General features: G+C 42.3%; 1 protein-coding gene across 1 annotated transcript; it reads right to left on the bottom strand.

Moving 5' to 3' along the window:
• Nucleotides 1-2,761: 2,761 nt before the first annotated feature.
• On the bottom strand, nucleotides 2,762-16,101 carry ALKAL2 (ALK and LTK ligand 2). The gene is made up of 6 exons (XM_059468433.1): nucleotides 16,077-16,101; nucleotides 14,920-15,251; nucleotides 12,544-12,597; nucleotides 12,354-12,434; nucleotides 9,911-9,977; nucleotides 2,762-3,380 (listed from the first exon to the last, which is right to left on the bottom strand). The coding sequence occupies exons 2-5, from the start codon at nucleotides 15,200-15,202 to the stop codon at nucleotides 9,913-9,915; spliced, it is 483 nt and encodes a 160-aa protein (XP_059324416.1). The 5' UTR covers nucleotides 15,203-15,251; nucleotides 16,077-16,101; the 3' UTR covers nucleotides 2,762-3,380; nucleotides 9,911-9,912.
• Nucleotides 16,102-17,305: the final 1,204 nt, after the last annotated feature.

The following is a 17,305-nucleotide window of genomic DNA, read 5'->3' as shown; positions in this document are numbered from 1 at the left end:
AAATAAGAGGATATGGTTGTTTACCTTCACTGGGCTTAGAAATCTTCCTGAAAAGTGATACTTAGTTGAAACTCGTGTTAAATTCAATTCACATTTTAAAAGTTTCAGTCTTGAGACAGACTTTCAGCAAGCAATCTAGTGACTTAATAATTCACCACCTCTACGAGGAAGAAAAAGCTGGTTGATTTCTTTTACAATTAGTAGGTTTTTTTTATGGAAGAGGGGAAGGTGGACAATGGTATTTTATGTAAATTTGTAAAAGCCCAGAATACAGAACAGGGATTCCCTTCAGGAAGGACAGTTGCACAGAACCATTATTTGGGTTCAAGAAGAAACAGTGAAAACAGGATTAAGACACAAATCATGTATCATGCAGATGACTAAGCGCTCACACATCCAAAATACCACTCATGAAAAATGTAATTTTGAATGAAAAAATACAGAACTGACTCCTGTTTCTCCCTCCCTGCCCCCACAGCTTGTTATAAGTGGTAAAGTTAAGACTAAAAAAAAGTGCTAAAGTTAAGACTAAAAAAAAGTAGTCTAGTATAGGTGTGTTTTCTGTCAGAGCATGATGATTTCTGCTAAATATAGAGCGAACTTCTAGGGGGTTAATTTATTTATATGAATTGATGAAATAATTAATAAGTTGTTATTTCCCTTTTATAAGGAGATTTTCTTGTAGGGTTTTCTTTAGCCAGATTTTGGGTATCCTCCTAGAAAAAGCAAGCTTCAATATTTTAAACTCCCATGTTAAGTATTAGTCTGTGGTCTTGTCAGTGGAACCCACAGCAAAGCTCAGAGTTCCACCCACGTTTACTGCAGATGAGCAGCTTTAGTGAATCCCATAGAAGTTGATTTCTTCAACAGCCATGTTTTCTGCAGGCATGTATTGCATCCACTGAGACATGGAACTTACCATGTAGTCATCACTGAAAGCAGTTTCTAGACTCTCAGCTCCTATTGTTCTCAGGCTGGGGAGGGTCATGTTTGGTTTTGGTTTTACATTTTGTGATTCAAACTGAGGATAGAATGGAAACTTTAAATGCCAGGATTAAGATAAAAGTGGTTTGTTTGTAGTAGGTTGGCCCTGGCTGGATGCCAGGCACCCACCAGAGCCTCTCCCTTGCTCCCCTCTCCAACTGGACAGGGGACAGAAAATAAGATGAAAGGTTCATGGGTTGAAATAAGAACTGGGAGAGGTCACTCACCAAATAGTGTCATGGGCAACACAGACTCATGCTGGGGATTTTAACTGAAATTATTACTAACAAATTCAGAGCAGGGTGATGAGAAGTAAAATAAGACCTTAAAAATACCTTTCCCCCACTCCTCCTTCCACCTCTTCCTCCTCCCCCAGCTGTGCAGGGAGATGGGAATGGGGGTTATGGTCAGTCAATCCCAGGTTGTTGCTGCTGCTCAGGGAGAGGAGTCCTTCCCCTACTCTGACATGGGGTTCTCCCCACTGGAAATAGTTCTCTATGAGCTTCTCCAGTGTGAGTCCATCCCACAGGCACCAATTCCCCCCAAACTGCTGCAGGGTGGATCACTTGCACAGGGAGCAGTCCCTCAGGCACAGGCTGCTCCAGCCTGGGTCCCCCACAGGGTCACAAGTGCCACCAGCAAACCTGCTCCAGGGTGGGCTCCTCTCTCCACAGCCCTGCAGGTCCCTGCCAGGACCCTGCTCCAGCACGGGCCTCCCACGGGGTCACAGCCTCCTCTCAGGCACCCCCTGCTCCAGTGTGGGTCTCCTGCATGGGCTGTGGGTGGATCTCTGCATCCCTGTGCATCCCCATGGGCTGCAGGGGCACAGCTGCCTCACCATGGGCTGCCCCAGGGGCTGCAGGGGAATCTCAGCTCTGGAGCCTGGAGCACCTCCTGCCCCTCCTTCTGCACTGAGCCTGCTTGCTGTCTGCAGGGCTGCTCCTCTCATGTTCTCACCCTGCTCTTCTCTGGCTGCAGTTACAACTGTGCAGTGACTTTTCCCTTCTCAGCTGTGTTATCCCATAGATGTCACCATTTCTGATTGGCCCAGCACATCCATCCTGGAGCTGTCTGGCATTGGTTCTGCTGGACATGGAGAAGCTTCTGGTAGATGGTCCCAGAAGCCACCCCTGTAGCCCCTCCACTACCAAAACCTGGCCATGCAAACCCAATACATGGATTTATAGGTTGCACATAAATTTTTTCTTCCTGTTTGAGTCATTTTACTGTGACAACTGGATTTAATATCTGATTTAAGGAAGAAAGGGAAATGTATGCTGAAGTTTTTGGCGTAACACTTACTCCTTAGAAATTCTACAAGACTAGGATTTCCTGGATATCTTCTGATTAGATTGTCTTGCAGTATCATGAACAGACTGCACATTATTAAAAAACAAACAGAGAGCCCCTCCCCAAACCAAAGCCAAAACCCAAACAAAAACCTCAGAGCATCTGTTAGTCTTAAAAAATATTCCATTTTATAATGCTGTAGAGAATTGTAGCAGCCTTGGTAGTCTGGGCATTCTGTGGGTTTGAAACACACAGATCTATCCATCCTCATAAATCCAAGGTGTCCAGGTTACTGAACTCTGAAGTGAGTACACCTTTCCTTCTTACACTGGAACTCCGTGGAAAGAGATGGAAGTGTGGATAAATGATAGTAGCTGCCAGAAGGCAATTTGTTTACCTGGATTCAGTGATCAGAGAGCAAACTGAGAACAACTTAATACCAAACACTTTATTACTTATGCTTGTTATTTACAGTATTTACATATTGCACGTTCACTGGAATGTTTTATACATTTATTATATAAAGTAAATTAATGGCAGCTCGTGTTTGTGTACAAAATCCATGCTCCACTGTCCCAAAAAGTATGTCTACTTGGAATAACATTCCTGTTTGTCATGCAGTTTGTACTCCAGGGTACAATGTGACCCCAATGCAAGTCTGTTTTAACCAAACTTTTTAAAAATTGCATAAGCATGAAGGATATCGAGTGACCACAACTACTGTGGAGCAGATCTTTAGTCGTTCTAGATATACAAACAAACATTCCTTAAAACTGTAGAATTAAGCAACGGAACATGAATTTTCTTGGTGAAATATTTGTGTTTACATAATTTTTGGCAGCATTACACATCAATTGTAGTGTGTTTTTAAGTATGGAGCATTAAGTACTACTGGCAGTTATGCTACTGTAAAGAATGTCAATCTGCAAACTGTCGATGACATACAAAATGCATGTTAAAAGAATTATGGGAAGTAGTCTGTCAATCTGCAAAAATAAATCTCTTGTTCACAATGGAATTCACTAAAAGGTAGTAAGTTCTGTTTCCCTGTTGGTTTCCAAGGCACTTCTCTTGGTTCTTGGTGTTCCTTGTCGTGGTAGTAAGATCTGGTGGATTAAAAGAAAGAAGAAATTGACTTTCATTATTTTTATACTCACATACATGTGCTTGACAATGTGTTTATCATCGTGAAAGTAGCAAATAAAACTGGAGAATTCACTAATAACTTTGGAAAGTTCAGTAGTGAATTTTAGATTTACCTCAGTTCATACCAGCCTGACTGAACTGTAACATTAATGCTTTGTTAATCAAGGCTGAAATTCTGGAAAGCATCATTTTCTCTGATGGTTCATTTTTGATAGACACTGGGGAAATTCCCTTCTACCTATTAAAAATGTACTCATAGTTAATCTGTTCCAATGACTGCATCTGTGAAGTCAAGAAGTGAATAAACCTCAGGAATAGCATTAACAGATTGCAAAGTGCTTTCTAAATGCCTTGGTGTCAGGAGCTGTTCATGGTGTGCCCAGTTTGAAGCATCTAAAGGATTTGATATTTCATTGGGCCCTTTTGTGAAGAAACTTGGACTCATATAAACAAGAAACAAATAGAAGTAACTTTTTAAGAGTTGCTTGTATGACTATACCCCCTGGAACATGCCAACACTGAGCCACCACAAACTAAGCAGGAGCTGCAGTGGTTCAATTTGCTGCCTGAAGTCTTCTAGAAGAGTGTCTTGGAATGAGATCACTGTCATGCCTTTGACACTGATATCACAGTCACCAATACAAAATTACAGGTTTCCACACTCCTTATGTATTTTGTCTATATTCTAGAAATGTTGATTCAGAAGCTGAGCAGTGAAGATTTTCACAACCTTATGCCCCCACACCTCTAAAGCTTGTAAGAAAATGTAGTGTACCTACACATAGACATATCTAGAAGTCTATCCTCTTCTAGACAGGTGAGCACTGAATGTTGCAAGTCTGTCCACCCAGTTTCAAATGTTTCTATGCCTGTTGTTGTTCTTATTTAGAAATAAATAATGTACAGTGTTTTTTCAGTCAGCAGGAACTACACAGCTGAAAGACTCTTACATGCAAACAGACCCAGATGAAGCTTTGGTGTTTTACAGCCATCAAAAATCCGTGGCGGAGGTAAAAACCAGTGATAATCTGATACTAGAATTCTGCTGATGATATTTTTCACAGTTAAAACTTTCATATTGTCTGTCTGAACATAGGTAACTGTCCTCCCAATGATCAGTGTGAATTCTCTGATACTCTGAGCTTCTCTACATTTTCTACTGCTTAAGTATAATTTGTAATGGAATCATTTGTATGCGAAGTCAGTTGGACTTGACATAATCCATTGAAAATCAAGCTATTGGTGCATACAGAAATACTTGTTAGTACTATTTAAACATTTAGTTTTGCAATTTTTGAAAGCTATTTAGGAAATGTAATAATGTTACAGAAAATCTTAATGTAATCTAGGATTTTTTTCTGGCTTTGCAGATAGGACAATTACTTCTATTTTTTTTTTTAATATCCTTCCTTAGAGGGGGAAACTGATGTAAATTTTCATTGTCTTTCATTTTCATCTAGCTTATTTTCTGTATGTATGCTCCTACTTTACCCTATTTAAGCTATGATGTTAAAAAGTGATGTTTAGAAGAAATTAACATGCTTTTGGTTTGATCAGTGTGTAGTACAATCTACAAGTTAAACACTGTAATAAATGTAATAAAAACTTTTTTCATTACTAATGGGAATATGCAGCTCACTGGGGGTGAAAAACAGTGGTTAGGATGCTCATTTGTCATCTCACCTCCACTTGCTTTTGTAGGGGAATTTGACAGTTTTGTATCAGCTAATCACAGTTTTCTAAACCCCTGGTGTTTTCAGAAACCACAGGTTTTTAGCATTGATAAATTTGTTCTACTTCTTTTTTTTTTTTTTAATTTCATATAGTCTGTTATATGCATCAGTCTAGAGATATTAGGCTGGAACTTAGCTGAAGGATGATGGATAGCCTTAGTGGAGATCCTGAGTGCAATCTGACTACTGCCTCTGTTGGAAACATAGGTAGCTATACAACTCCCCAGCCAATTGTGCTAATTTTTAAAAGCACATATGAAAGCTATTATAAAGGCATATTGCAGCTTTCCAGATTTGATTCTGGTTATTACCTGTGCATGATGATAAACTCTGTAAGAAAAAGCTAATCTATATGAGAAGAATTTAGTGGTTTAAATATCAATATAAACTTTAAAATACTGTGCCAGTAGGATTTTGTAGCAGAACCTCCTCATACTTATATATAAAAAAATTCTTTTCCTAAGTGTGCACACCCAGGTGGAATTCTGCTGTAATGTGATCACAGAGATCCATGCACTGAAGATTATGAAGCTCTAAATGTTCCATCTGGTGCTAGCCACAGACATCTCACAGGAAGGAAAACTGTGAGCTACCATTTAATAAACCTGGATGATGCCACACTAGTAACCATGCACACTGGCTGCCTTTTTAACTCAAAGCAGTAGTTCTGAGAAAAGTCTTAAATTAGTTAACTTGGGAACCAATTCCTGGCATCATGAAGAGGTGATTGGACATGCCCTGAGCAGCTGTATAAAACAGACCAAGGTATACTTTCTAGAAAAAAAACAGGCTTTCACTGAATAATACACAATCCTCTCATATAAATTTCACCTTCACTTTTATGGAATTCAAGTGTCTGACATTTCAATATACTCAATGTTACTCTGAGAAAGCAGCAGTCTAAAGGAGAATGTAATTGAGGGCTGTTGTTTCCATTGTTACAACATATTTGAAGCAAAATTCAAGCGCCCAAATATCTTGGTTTAAGAATAATTTGAAAAAATGGATATATAATATGGTGTATAGGAATGTAATATTTAGTGGAGTATTTTAAGTTTCCAGCTTTATCTTGTATTTTCAGCATTTGTTTCATATATTACTAGTATGGTCAATACATCTTGAGGGGTTTACAGAGATTTTTTGGAGTTCCAAAAGAAATTTCAGTTTTAAGCTTGTTATGAATTTTGCAACAGGTATTTGACCTGTATGTTCAAATATTAATTATTTGCATCTTCATCTTAAAGGAACAAGCAACTGGTAGATTTCTTTAACACACTTTTTATAATGTATAAACCTCATTTTCTCTGCATAGCCTGAGACTCCAACTACTTGCACCAGTCTTCTATTTATTAGTGTTAAAGTGGGTCATTAGCTTTACTTTGTTTATTTGAAATAACTGTAGATGCTTTATAAGTTCTTAAAACCACATTAATATTTGTCAATACAGAAATTAGAAGAAATATTCAAAACAGAAGCATGTAATAAGATGTGATAATGCAGTCCATAGACCCTGAACTCCTCCTCACAGTGCAAGAAGTTTTCAAAGTAAGTTATGAGATCAGTATTGGTCTCTAGCAAACATGTACAGGACAGGTTATGGAAAAGGGATGGAGCACCAACAGTAGCACCTGATGTTTTCAAACAGAAGTAATAAAATCTGTATGACTGTGGCCAAGTGGCTTTGACAAATGCTGTCAAAGGAGTTTTCAGATTCATCACCGACTGTCACCAGAACTTCTCATGATCTGAACTGTGAACTTTATTTAGGTGAAGACTTTGAGAATTGTGTTCCTGGCATCTCTAACCTACTGCAGATATGGACAACTTAACAGTTGTGGGATGTATCTGCATGGAGTGGAACAAAGCAAGCATGGGACAAGGGAACTATTAGGAAGCTGGCACAAGAAAGAGGCTGAAGAACAGAACAAAAAAAAAAGAAGCATCAAGGACAGGACTCTAGCATAGCTGTGTTGACCATGAGAAGGGGTTACAGAATAAAATTAATTAGTGATGGTGCTGGTGGCAGCCAGGGAATACAGCCTGGGAGGCTGACTGGAAAAAAAAAAAAGGACAACTGGGAGATGTGGTAATACAAATCTTTTGCTCTGGCTTCACTCATGCAATCTCAACAAGTTGAAGGGCTGTTACTGGGTCCCTGCATTGCTCATGTCTGTAGGACAGGCAGAAAGGGAATATACACTCTAAAAAAAGAGAAGATGGAGCTCAGTTACATATGTATAGGACACATGAGAAAAAGTTAAGGCTCCACAAGACATGTCACACCGTAAACACACATGTGCCACATAGGAATGTGTTGTGACAGTAACATGTCTAACTCCTGTTTTCACATGTTGTTTTCACATGTTATTTTCTTGTTTGATCTGAGCTCTGGGTTTCAATGTCTTGTGTGCTTTAAAGCTGTGCCAGTCCAAAATGCACTACAAATAAAAATAAATTTGTATTTTTTCTTCTCTTCAAATTGATCTCTAAACATAGATAGATGTCCACAGATCTGAAAAATCCCACAAAACTACTAGTTTGTCAAAGTAATAGTCCAACTATAGCTCAGCACACTTATAAACCTGCAATGAAACCAAAATCAGATACTGAACAAAACAGGAAATGTAATTTGTTTAACACAAATTTAACTGGTGCAGTGGAGAAGCCTTGAGGAGAAAAGAGGCTCAATCCTATGGACACCTGTGCATCTCCAGATGTATGTGGTAGAGGATAGTCTTCCTTTCTGCTAAGTGAGGCTGCTTAAGGAGTCTACCACCACTGATTTGTGTCTGTGTGAATAAAAGAAGTGGACAGTTGCTGACATTGAAATATGTTGTGCAAAGGTTGTTTGAGAAAAGGATATTTTTAAATAGACTTCCAGTTTGAGATGTGAACTACTTTAGTTGCTATTCCTTCATATTACAATTACATGTTTACATGGCAGGTTGTTAAGATAGAGATAAAATTTTCTAAAGAAAGGGAGAAAAGAATTTCACACTCTGATGTATCTGCTTATTAGTATTGGTAATAATATTATTCACCTATTTGCAAAGTTAAACAAATTAAGTCTCATTTATCCAGACTGGATAGAGAGAATGACTTGTAGAAACCCTTCATGAGATTGAATAGCTCCATCAGGTTTTCCTGCAATCATGTTTTCTTTAGATTAAATAATCCTAATTCCTGTAACTGTTCTTGTATACTGAGTTTTCTAATCCTTTGGTCATCCATGTTGCTCTTCTTCGGACTCATACAAGAAGAACCTGTATGTCTTCAAGTGTGGTGCCTTAAATTAAATATAATATTCCAGTAACAGTAATTGTGTCAGGAGTTTCATAAACTATGATTCTACTTATACATTCCAGTATAGTTTGACATTCTTCAAGTGTAACACTGCTGTCTCGCTTAGTTTGCAGTCCACAACCACCTCTGTTTTCAACAGCACTGTCTAACTATTCACCAAATTCCATGTATTTCTGCGGCTGAATAATCCTACAGGACTTCATAATTCTGCTCTTTATCTGTCATCCTGGTTTTAGACTATTTGGCTTATTTTCCAAGATTATTTTTAATTTCAAGGTTGAACTGTATCATGGTTGCTTGTCCTATAGTACTGAAATACATTAATACAGTATTCTACTGCCCAAGTTATTAATGAAAATACTGAATAATATCAAACCCATAATGAAGCTGTGTGACATTGGTCAGTACATTTTTCCAGTTTTGACAGTGAAGCACAAACAACTTATGTATTTTTCCCATTCCTTTTTACATTTATCTTGATCATATTTCCCCAGCTTGATTGTGAGAGGGAAGTGCAAAACAGTGTCAATGCTTAAAAGAAAATAAAATGCTTAATATTTATTACTTTTCTCACAGATTCCTTCCACAAGATGTGTATTTTGTCACAGAGTTAAAAGCATCTTGGTTTGACAGCATTTGTTACTGACAAATCCACATGGCTATTATTTATCCCTTTGTCCAAGATCACATTTTGTCTCAGGTAAAGGTTGAAAACAGAATGTAAATTAGTCCTTCTGTATTCTTATGTTACAGTTCTCTGCACATAGTTTGGGAGTAATTTTTGGTTTGGTTGACTGGCTTTTGTTTTTATATTGGTGCATGATGAAACTTCCCAAGTATTTTTGGGAAATATAGGCCCATCTAGGCAAAGAAGGAGGGAATTAACCTCTAGACATGAGAGGTGTACACAAGGAAATCCCAAAAAATCCAAATAGCTTGAAGATAGTTTATCAATGCTACTAGCAGTACATTTTAACTGAATTACTGTAAAAGCACCTGTGACCTATCTGCATTCATGAAGCTTTGATGTGTACAGCTATGTATATATTAACTCATACTACTGAGTACAGCACAGATCTACAGCTGCACACATAAAAGGGTGGCTGCTGCTGTCGATACAGGCAGTTGTGTACTGAGTAAACTCTTGAAAAATAAGCCACAGCTGCTGTGTTTTGTTCTGCAACAACAAATTCACTATCTGCTAACTGTATGCTGCTATAAATAATTCACAGATAATGCACATGGACATTTATGTAATGACTTCCAGTAGGGGGTACCCTTTCCTTAATGCCAAAATTTGCCAGATTAAGCCAGTTACTTCAAGTCCTCTGGGAGGGGAATACCTTATCTAAAGGACAGTTGTTATTATACTCCCATGAATTTTCATGTATGAAATACAACATCTGCTGCTTTGCTATGCAGTGGAATGTCATTTCTGCTAAGAAAAAGCTTACCTTTATCCTTCCATGCACATAGGGCTTACTGCCAGTCGAGTAAGAAGCCTGGCACATCTTTTATAGTCTGTATGAACAAAAAAGCATTACTAGATTACCAAAGTAATCAAATTTGCCTTTAAAAATCAAAATCGCTTTCAGTGTGCAAATTAGTGTCATTGCAAAGTTCAATGAATACCTTCGTTTGCAACAGAATAAAAATCAACTCTTTTGACTTAAAAGAGGAATGTATAAAAACTGGGTAATAACTAAAAGCCATGTCTAATGGCACGTCCACCTATGCAACTGACTTCTGCACATGTTCTATCTGTAAACAAACAGCATGAAAGTGCTTGGAGGCTCTCCAAGTGTATGTATGTATGTATTAAAATTTATACATCTGTGCCTGTGCTTCCATGCAGGATCTAAACATGTGACTCTAGTATTTCCATATTAGAGAAAGAATAAATAGTGCTCATCCACCTTTAAATCCAGCCTTCAATGAGCAAGTCTGTCAACTTAATATTAAGTAATGCCACTCTCCAACAGATTCTCTTCCTGGGAACACTTAAATTAGACAAATAACATCTTCTATTCATGCAAATCTTAAGTCCAGCCCAAGTAGATGACCATATGATGCACATTCAGAGGAACATGAAGTTTCATCTTAAAACTAGTAAAAATGTTTTTGCACTGAAGTCCTATTGTTAGTCATTCATATTTTAGGTATCTTCACCTTTTTCATGCATTCATAGTAAGACATGGAACCAATGCAAAACTAAAGAAATTACTCAAAAGGTTTTTTTTTTTTAATTTCCATAAAAAACTGAAAGAAAATATTCTGAAAGTTGGTTATGGACAGACAGAAAAGTAAATTATATTTCAGGTACCAATGCTACTACACTGTACAAAGTACTAGAAAGTATGCCAACACAAAGTTTTGTACTAGCTACCACCACACTGCAGCATCAGAGACACTTTTTGCTTCTTTGCTGTTTGGCCTTCAGATCTCTATACACAAGGAACAGTATAATCTGAAGTCAGGATATTATCAAAAAGTTACATTGTTCTGTGCATGAAGAATTAAGGCAGGCTGTTTGTCTCATTTTCCTAGAAGAAAGTTACTTTAAAGATATGCTAGTCAGTCCAGCCCAGTAGGTGATGTTCACTTCTTTTAGGCTTTATTTCAGTAATGGGTAACTACATCTAATGTTTCATCTGGAGATGAAATGTTAACAATCCCAACTCACAGCATAGTTATGGTATAATTTCCACTCATACAAATGATCCTCCATTATCCAGACATTATGTTGGTGGGTATGTCACCTGTCAGGAGGAAAAGCCTAATTTAGAGCCTTTAAGGCCAACTAGTTTTTAGCTTCACAGCTTGGAGTACTCATTAGTGCTGAGCCAAATGACATTTGTGTTGAGATCCTTATGAAAAAGGTAATGACCATTGCTTGTTCAGAACAGAGAAGTTATGAACAACTCACATCTCCACCCATGTAAACAGAGGGTGATCTGGTTACCTGTCATCTAGAAATCCTTGTGTTTCCAAGGAATTCCTGATCTGCAGCCTTACAAATAGAGAAAATGTGCACAATTCTTACCAAATATGCCTTTAAAATGCACTGGGCTGAAATATTTATTAATACTAGAAACTTGGAATCTGTAACTCTTGTTTCTATTCCCAGCTCTGCTACTGACCCAACTGGTTGACCTCAGACAAGTAAAATAAAGTGTGCTTCCATTCTGAAAAGGCTGTACTAAAATAGCATCTGCTTACTCAACAGGTCCACCTCAGTATGAATCTGGAGTCACATCTACTGACTGATAAATGTCAGTGTTTGATTTTTATTTAATTCTCTGTGCTGCCAACAGTGATGAGGCATCATAAGCGGCTTTTGCTTACTTGTGTCCATCAGCACTATTTTTTTTTTCCTAAGCTAACAAGTTATACTTTTATAATTCACTGAAGACAAGTGTTGCAAAGATTCATTGTCAACATCACTGGGAGACTGGTAGCTTAACAGTCAAAATAGAAAATGTCTATAAAATGTGTTTTACATATATAATCAATGAAAAGTAAAATAACCCCACCTGGATTTGTGATCTTGTCTTGAATTTACAGCACGAAAAATTAAATATGAGATATTTGTGAGAGGAAAAGCAAACACATGGTTTGGAACCCAGGAGGCAAATATATCAGTACCTAAGGATGCAGTGTTCACAGCCATTCTACACAGTGTATTTGCAATGAGAAAGTTTTATTTCCATTTTCCTCTCTGCAATGCTGATGCTGTTCTAGCAATGCTGTAGAGAATACTCCGTACATTTTAGAGCAGTCCAAATTTTTCTTTGCAGGGAATGCATTCTGACATTGTATCACTACTGATACTTGATAGAACTGATAAATTTTAGAGTTTCCTCTCATTTTAGGGAAGTGCCTGCTTTTGTTACTTACATGCTGGGATGGTACAATCTCTTGTATTGTGATAAAGCCGATGAAAGTGTTTGCTACATTTTGGACTAAAGTAGAGTGGACCTGAAAGATAAAGAAAAAATAAGTTATCAATCAGCACAGCTCAAAGTAGAGCAGTGTAGCTTATGGTATGTATGTGAAATAGGGATACCAATGCAAACTTGAAACATACCTGTTAAATGCTTCAAGAACTTGTCTTTCATCCTCAGATCTCTGGGAACTATTTCTGTGGGACAGAAAAAAGAATAGTGTTACTCTGCTGCTGCACTGGACCTATGCTTGCCAAGCATAGTGTGAAGACAAGGAATACTCTGTCCAGCAACATCAGCAGTATGTCTTGACAGGTGCATGGAGGGCAGAAGTCCTTTGCATACAGTAGGCCAAATTGCAAGCAGTCACTTCACATAGGGAGACCTTGTAAAATGCTTTGTGAAACACAGTACTGATGAAACAATGTCTGATAGGTGAGAAATCATTAATGACGATGGTTATTAACTAAGAGTCAGATTTTAGTTCTCTATGAACTTCATTGTGAAGTTTACCTAGATTTAAATTCTTTCATATTACACGAGTGTTGAAGACTCAACGATATATTCCAGTCTGGGGTTGTGTCTTCTAATTCTCTTATACAAATGTAACCACTACTCTGTCCCAGGTATGTCTGTAGAAGCACTGCTCTACTGTAATCATGAAACTGGATTGATCTACTTACAGGAATCTTCCCTCCCTCCCCCAGCAGTAAATAAAATTCACAGGAAATTATTCCAAGCAAATTGCTCTCTTCTGGCTCCCTATGTTTGTGGTTTACCGCCTTGTGTTTTGTGTTCAGCAGATGGCAAAATGAAACTAGTTTACTGAAATCCATTTTAGCCCTAACCCCTGCTTGTGACTTCCTGATTTACAGCTATCTTTGATTGCTTTCTGTTACAAACTCTGTGCTGATGGCTTAGTGCTGATTGTGTATGATACACTATATGGTGCTTTATTTACTTGACCATGAATGCCTGAGCAGCCTTTTTCATTCCCCTGGCACCTCTTATCAGATATAAAGCAGAGAGCATTTCCATCCAGATCTGATTCACTTGTGAATTTAGACACTTCTCGAAAGTCATTCTTCGTTTACTTCTAACTTTAGTCGGTGTAAGTAAAATTGACCTTATCCTATTTGACCTAATTATGTCATGAAGAGCATTAAAAACACACATGCTTCACTCAGAAACTTCCCATGGGACAAGCTCACTAGGAAAGTGATGCCAAAACTGAAATGAAAGACTCTAACTAGTAGTTCCTTTTCAGAGTTGCTGGGAAAAACTCCATCACAATAACAGAATGAAAAATCCTGCTTCGAAATCAGTAACAACACTACCAACTAATCCGCTCTGAAGCATAATTATTAATTTTGTAGATAAGTGTTCTACACAAGCCAGATGTTTTGCACCCACAGGGTGACCAAAACTATGCCCATGTTCCAAGATGAGATTTAGAGTTGTGCACATCACAGTTCCCTGCTTAATCTGGTCTCTTTGACTCTTCAACATTTGTAAAACAAAATTTTCTCTCCTGTGTTGACCTTATGGAGAACAGAACTCTCTTCCTCTGTGCATTCATTAATCATCCCAATAGAGAAACAACATCTTCATGACAGCCACCAATAAATGCAAATTATGAATGAGAATGGCAAAAAGGTACAATGAAGCTTTAAAAGATCAATAAAGACAAAATAAGCAGCATACTATCAAAATGAAAGCCAGCTTGGGAAAACTTGAGTAGATATTTGCTGGAAAATATTCAGAAAGTCACTTTCAGTTGGAGGGATCAGATGAGCAGCAGTAACACTGCAGATGCTTGGGAGTGACAGGGAACACTAAACATGGCAGCAGGAGGAACTAAATCATGTTTCAACTGCGTGCACAGAAGTACATCACCAAACTAAGCAGGTTAGATAAGAGCCAATCAAACGAGCAGAAGGATGGCTTCAGGAGTGTCCCAAACTGGTCACAGCCTGCACAGTGACAGAGGAGCACTGTCTCAGTTCCCTGGTATTTCAAAGGTGCTACCTCTGGAGTACAAAAGGAACTAACAAGCAGGGTGAACAACTCAGTTCAGTGAAGCTGAGCTGTGGGGAAGACTTCTATGTGTAAGGTCTTTAAGGACATACTACAGTCGTGCAGGAGAATTCTTGCCAGGGTCATTTCCAAGAAACACTTAAACCAAGCACATGATAATAAGTGGTAACCTTCCAGGAAAAAAGCGTTTTCATCCCTTGTTTCTTTGATCTCACCCCATTTAAGTCTTTTCCCATATTATTAGGTTTTGTTCAAAGCCACAGGAAGTTGGACTTTCAGTTGAGTTCATTATCCAGAGAGTAAAAGGCTCTGAGATGTGAATGGAGGTTTTCTATTCCAAATTTGCCATCTGTGTCTGTTTCTGATACCAAATGGAATCTGCACGTATTTCAAGTGGTGAATACTTAATACAAAATTAGTAACCTGATGCACTATCTCATTCACCGATGCACCTTAGGGAAAAAAAATGGATTGTGACTTACCAACTCTCTGCTCGTCCTGGTACCCTCCATAGTCGGCCACTTCCCTTCGATCCAAGTTATAGTCATGCTTGGAGAAGTACTGCATCCCACTGTCCTTCTCCAGGTGGTACCTTTTCAGTTCCTGAATGATCTCCATGATGAGATTTAAGAGACTTTGCTTGTCCTTCAAATCTGTGGAGTCTGTTTTTTCTTTGCAGTATCCTGCTGAGAGCATTAAGAGTACAAGCCCCAGCAGCCCAGAAGACCTCAGTCCACTCATTGCAGTCCGACCTGAAGAGTGCATGAGGGGATGAAGAGGAAGGATCCGCTGCTATGCGAGGTCTCCTGTTTCACTGGAAGAGAAAATTGGGGTGGGTCGAAAGTGGGGAGACTCGTAGGGGTGAAATCGGAAACACTAGCGAAGGAAAGAGCGGCGGCCGCTTGGCAGGTTACACAAGGCGGGGCACAGACCGCTCGGGGCTGCGGGGGCTGGCGGGGCGGGTCGGGGCGGGGGGTCCGCGGGGCTCGGCCGCTGCCCCCGCGCCCCTCAGCGCCCGGCCCGCGGGCAGAGCCCCCAGCGCCGCGGGCAGCGCGGCTCGGCCTCCCCGCAGCCGGCGCCGGGCCCCGCGGGCGGGCGGGGGGCGCAGCCCCGGAGCGGGGCCAGGCTGGGGGTGCCCCGGCGGAGCCGATCCCCGGCGGGACGGGCGTTCCGCCCCGCCTCTCCCCGCCCCGCCGCGGAGCGGAGGAGCACGGGCGAGGGGCGACAACTTTCCCCGAAGTTTCCGCCGGACACCCGCGACAGCTGTCCCCACTCTCGCTGCGGGCCTCCGCGGCCGGACTGCGGGCAGGAGCGGCGGGACGGGAGGTGCGCGGCTGGGGGGCAGCCGGCCGGGGCAGGGGACAGCACTGCCAGTCTCCCCATTTTCTCTTTCCCCGCTCCCCTACCCTGCAGGAGTAGCGGCCAGCATCATGCCCAGAGCCGCTCGCCTTAGGACAACTGAGCGCCCCTCACACACGGCCGGTCCGTGCGGCGGCTCTGCCCTGCCAGCCCTGGCGGGGTCCGGCTGTCACCGGTCCCGCCGCACGCAGTGCTTCGGCCCGGCGGGGCGGGAGGGATGGGGGCGTGGGGAGGGAAGCAAGAGGGGAAGAAGGCTGCTGGCGCTCGCTGGCCGCTTTACCTGTGTCTCTGTCCCAGACGCCGAGGTGTCTTCCCCCGGGAGCCGCTCCCCGGACGGCAGCAGCCAGCGAACGGCAGGGAGTCCGAGTATTCCGCGGCTGGCCCGCCCGCCCCCCTCCCGTCCCTGCGCTCCCGCCGTATCCACAAACTACTCCATCGCCGCTAGCCCCAGCGCAGCCGCTTATATAGGCTATAGGATGGACATGAGACGGCAGATAGTATCGACTTGGAAGTGGGTGGAAAACAATAAAAGTCCACTTGGCAACCTCGGGAGCGTCGCTGCTTGCACAAGCCCCCCCTTCCCGCCCTCTCTCCCCTCCCGCCCCGGTCCCCCCCGTCCCTCCCCCTGCTCGGTTCTCCCGGGCAGGGCTCAGTCACTCCTTCTCTGCTCTCCGACGTAAGGAGACGGTCCCAAGTGTGTGTGTTTGGAGTGGGAGGGGGCGGCGGGAAGATGGGGACGGGGGGGGCGCGCATCGCCCGAGCCTTTAATTAGAACCGCGCTGAGGAGCCACTGAAATATTGATGTCCCTGGCGCAGCTCTCGTCAGGCGGGTCCCCGGCCCGCGGCCGCAGCCCCGCGGGGGGCGGGCGGGGAAGCCGCCTGTTTACCGGGAACTCCGGGCCCGGCTGCGGCGGGGAAGAGGAGGTGTTGGGGCGGGGGCGAGCTGCCGGGGAAGGGGAAGGCTATTTCTGCTCCCGCTGGCCGGGAAGCCCGCGGAGAGGCGGCTGGAGTGGGTCTGGGGAGAGGGAGGGCGCGGGCGTGCCGCCTCTTTCGCCGATTCTTGGCACGGGCGGACCCGGGTAGCGAGGCGGCTTCCTGGGTTCCCGGCGCGCCGCTGCCTGGAAGCGCTCCCAGCGGGGCCGGGAGAGCAGGAGGAGGAAGTGAAGGACGACGACGAAGGCAGTGCCCTGTCCGCTCCCTCAGCTGCCCCCGGCAGAGGTGACAGCGTCAGCGAAGGGCACTGGAAGCGCGGGGCAGGCTGCGGAGAGCGCCGAGCCCCCTCCAACGAGCGCCCTTCCTTAAAGCACACACAGGCTGCCGCCCTCCTCGCGTAGCCCCTCGGGGCGCGGCAGGGGGAGGCTGAAACCCGATCCGGCGGAACTTCGGGTGTTTACTCTCCGTGTGGATGAACCTGCCCTCGGCAGCCGCGGACGCGGAGCTCCCTCCGTGCCGGGCGCGCTCCCCTACCCCCGCGGGCGCCTCTCCGGGGCCGCGCGCAGCCGGAACAGC

Source organism: Ammospiza nelsoni, chromosome 3, assembly GCF_027579445.1.
Source record: "Ammospiza nelsoni isolate bAmmNel1 chromosome 3, bAmmNel1.pri, whole genome shotgun sequence".
Lineage (NCBI taxonomy): Eukaryota > Metazoa > Chordata > Aves > Passeriformes > Passerellidae > Ammospiza > Ammospiza nelsoni.
The sequence above is the reverse complement of the archived record's forward strand: the minus strand, read 5'-3'. Positions and strand labels throughout refer to the sequence as shown.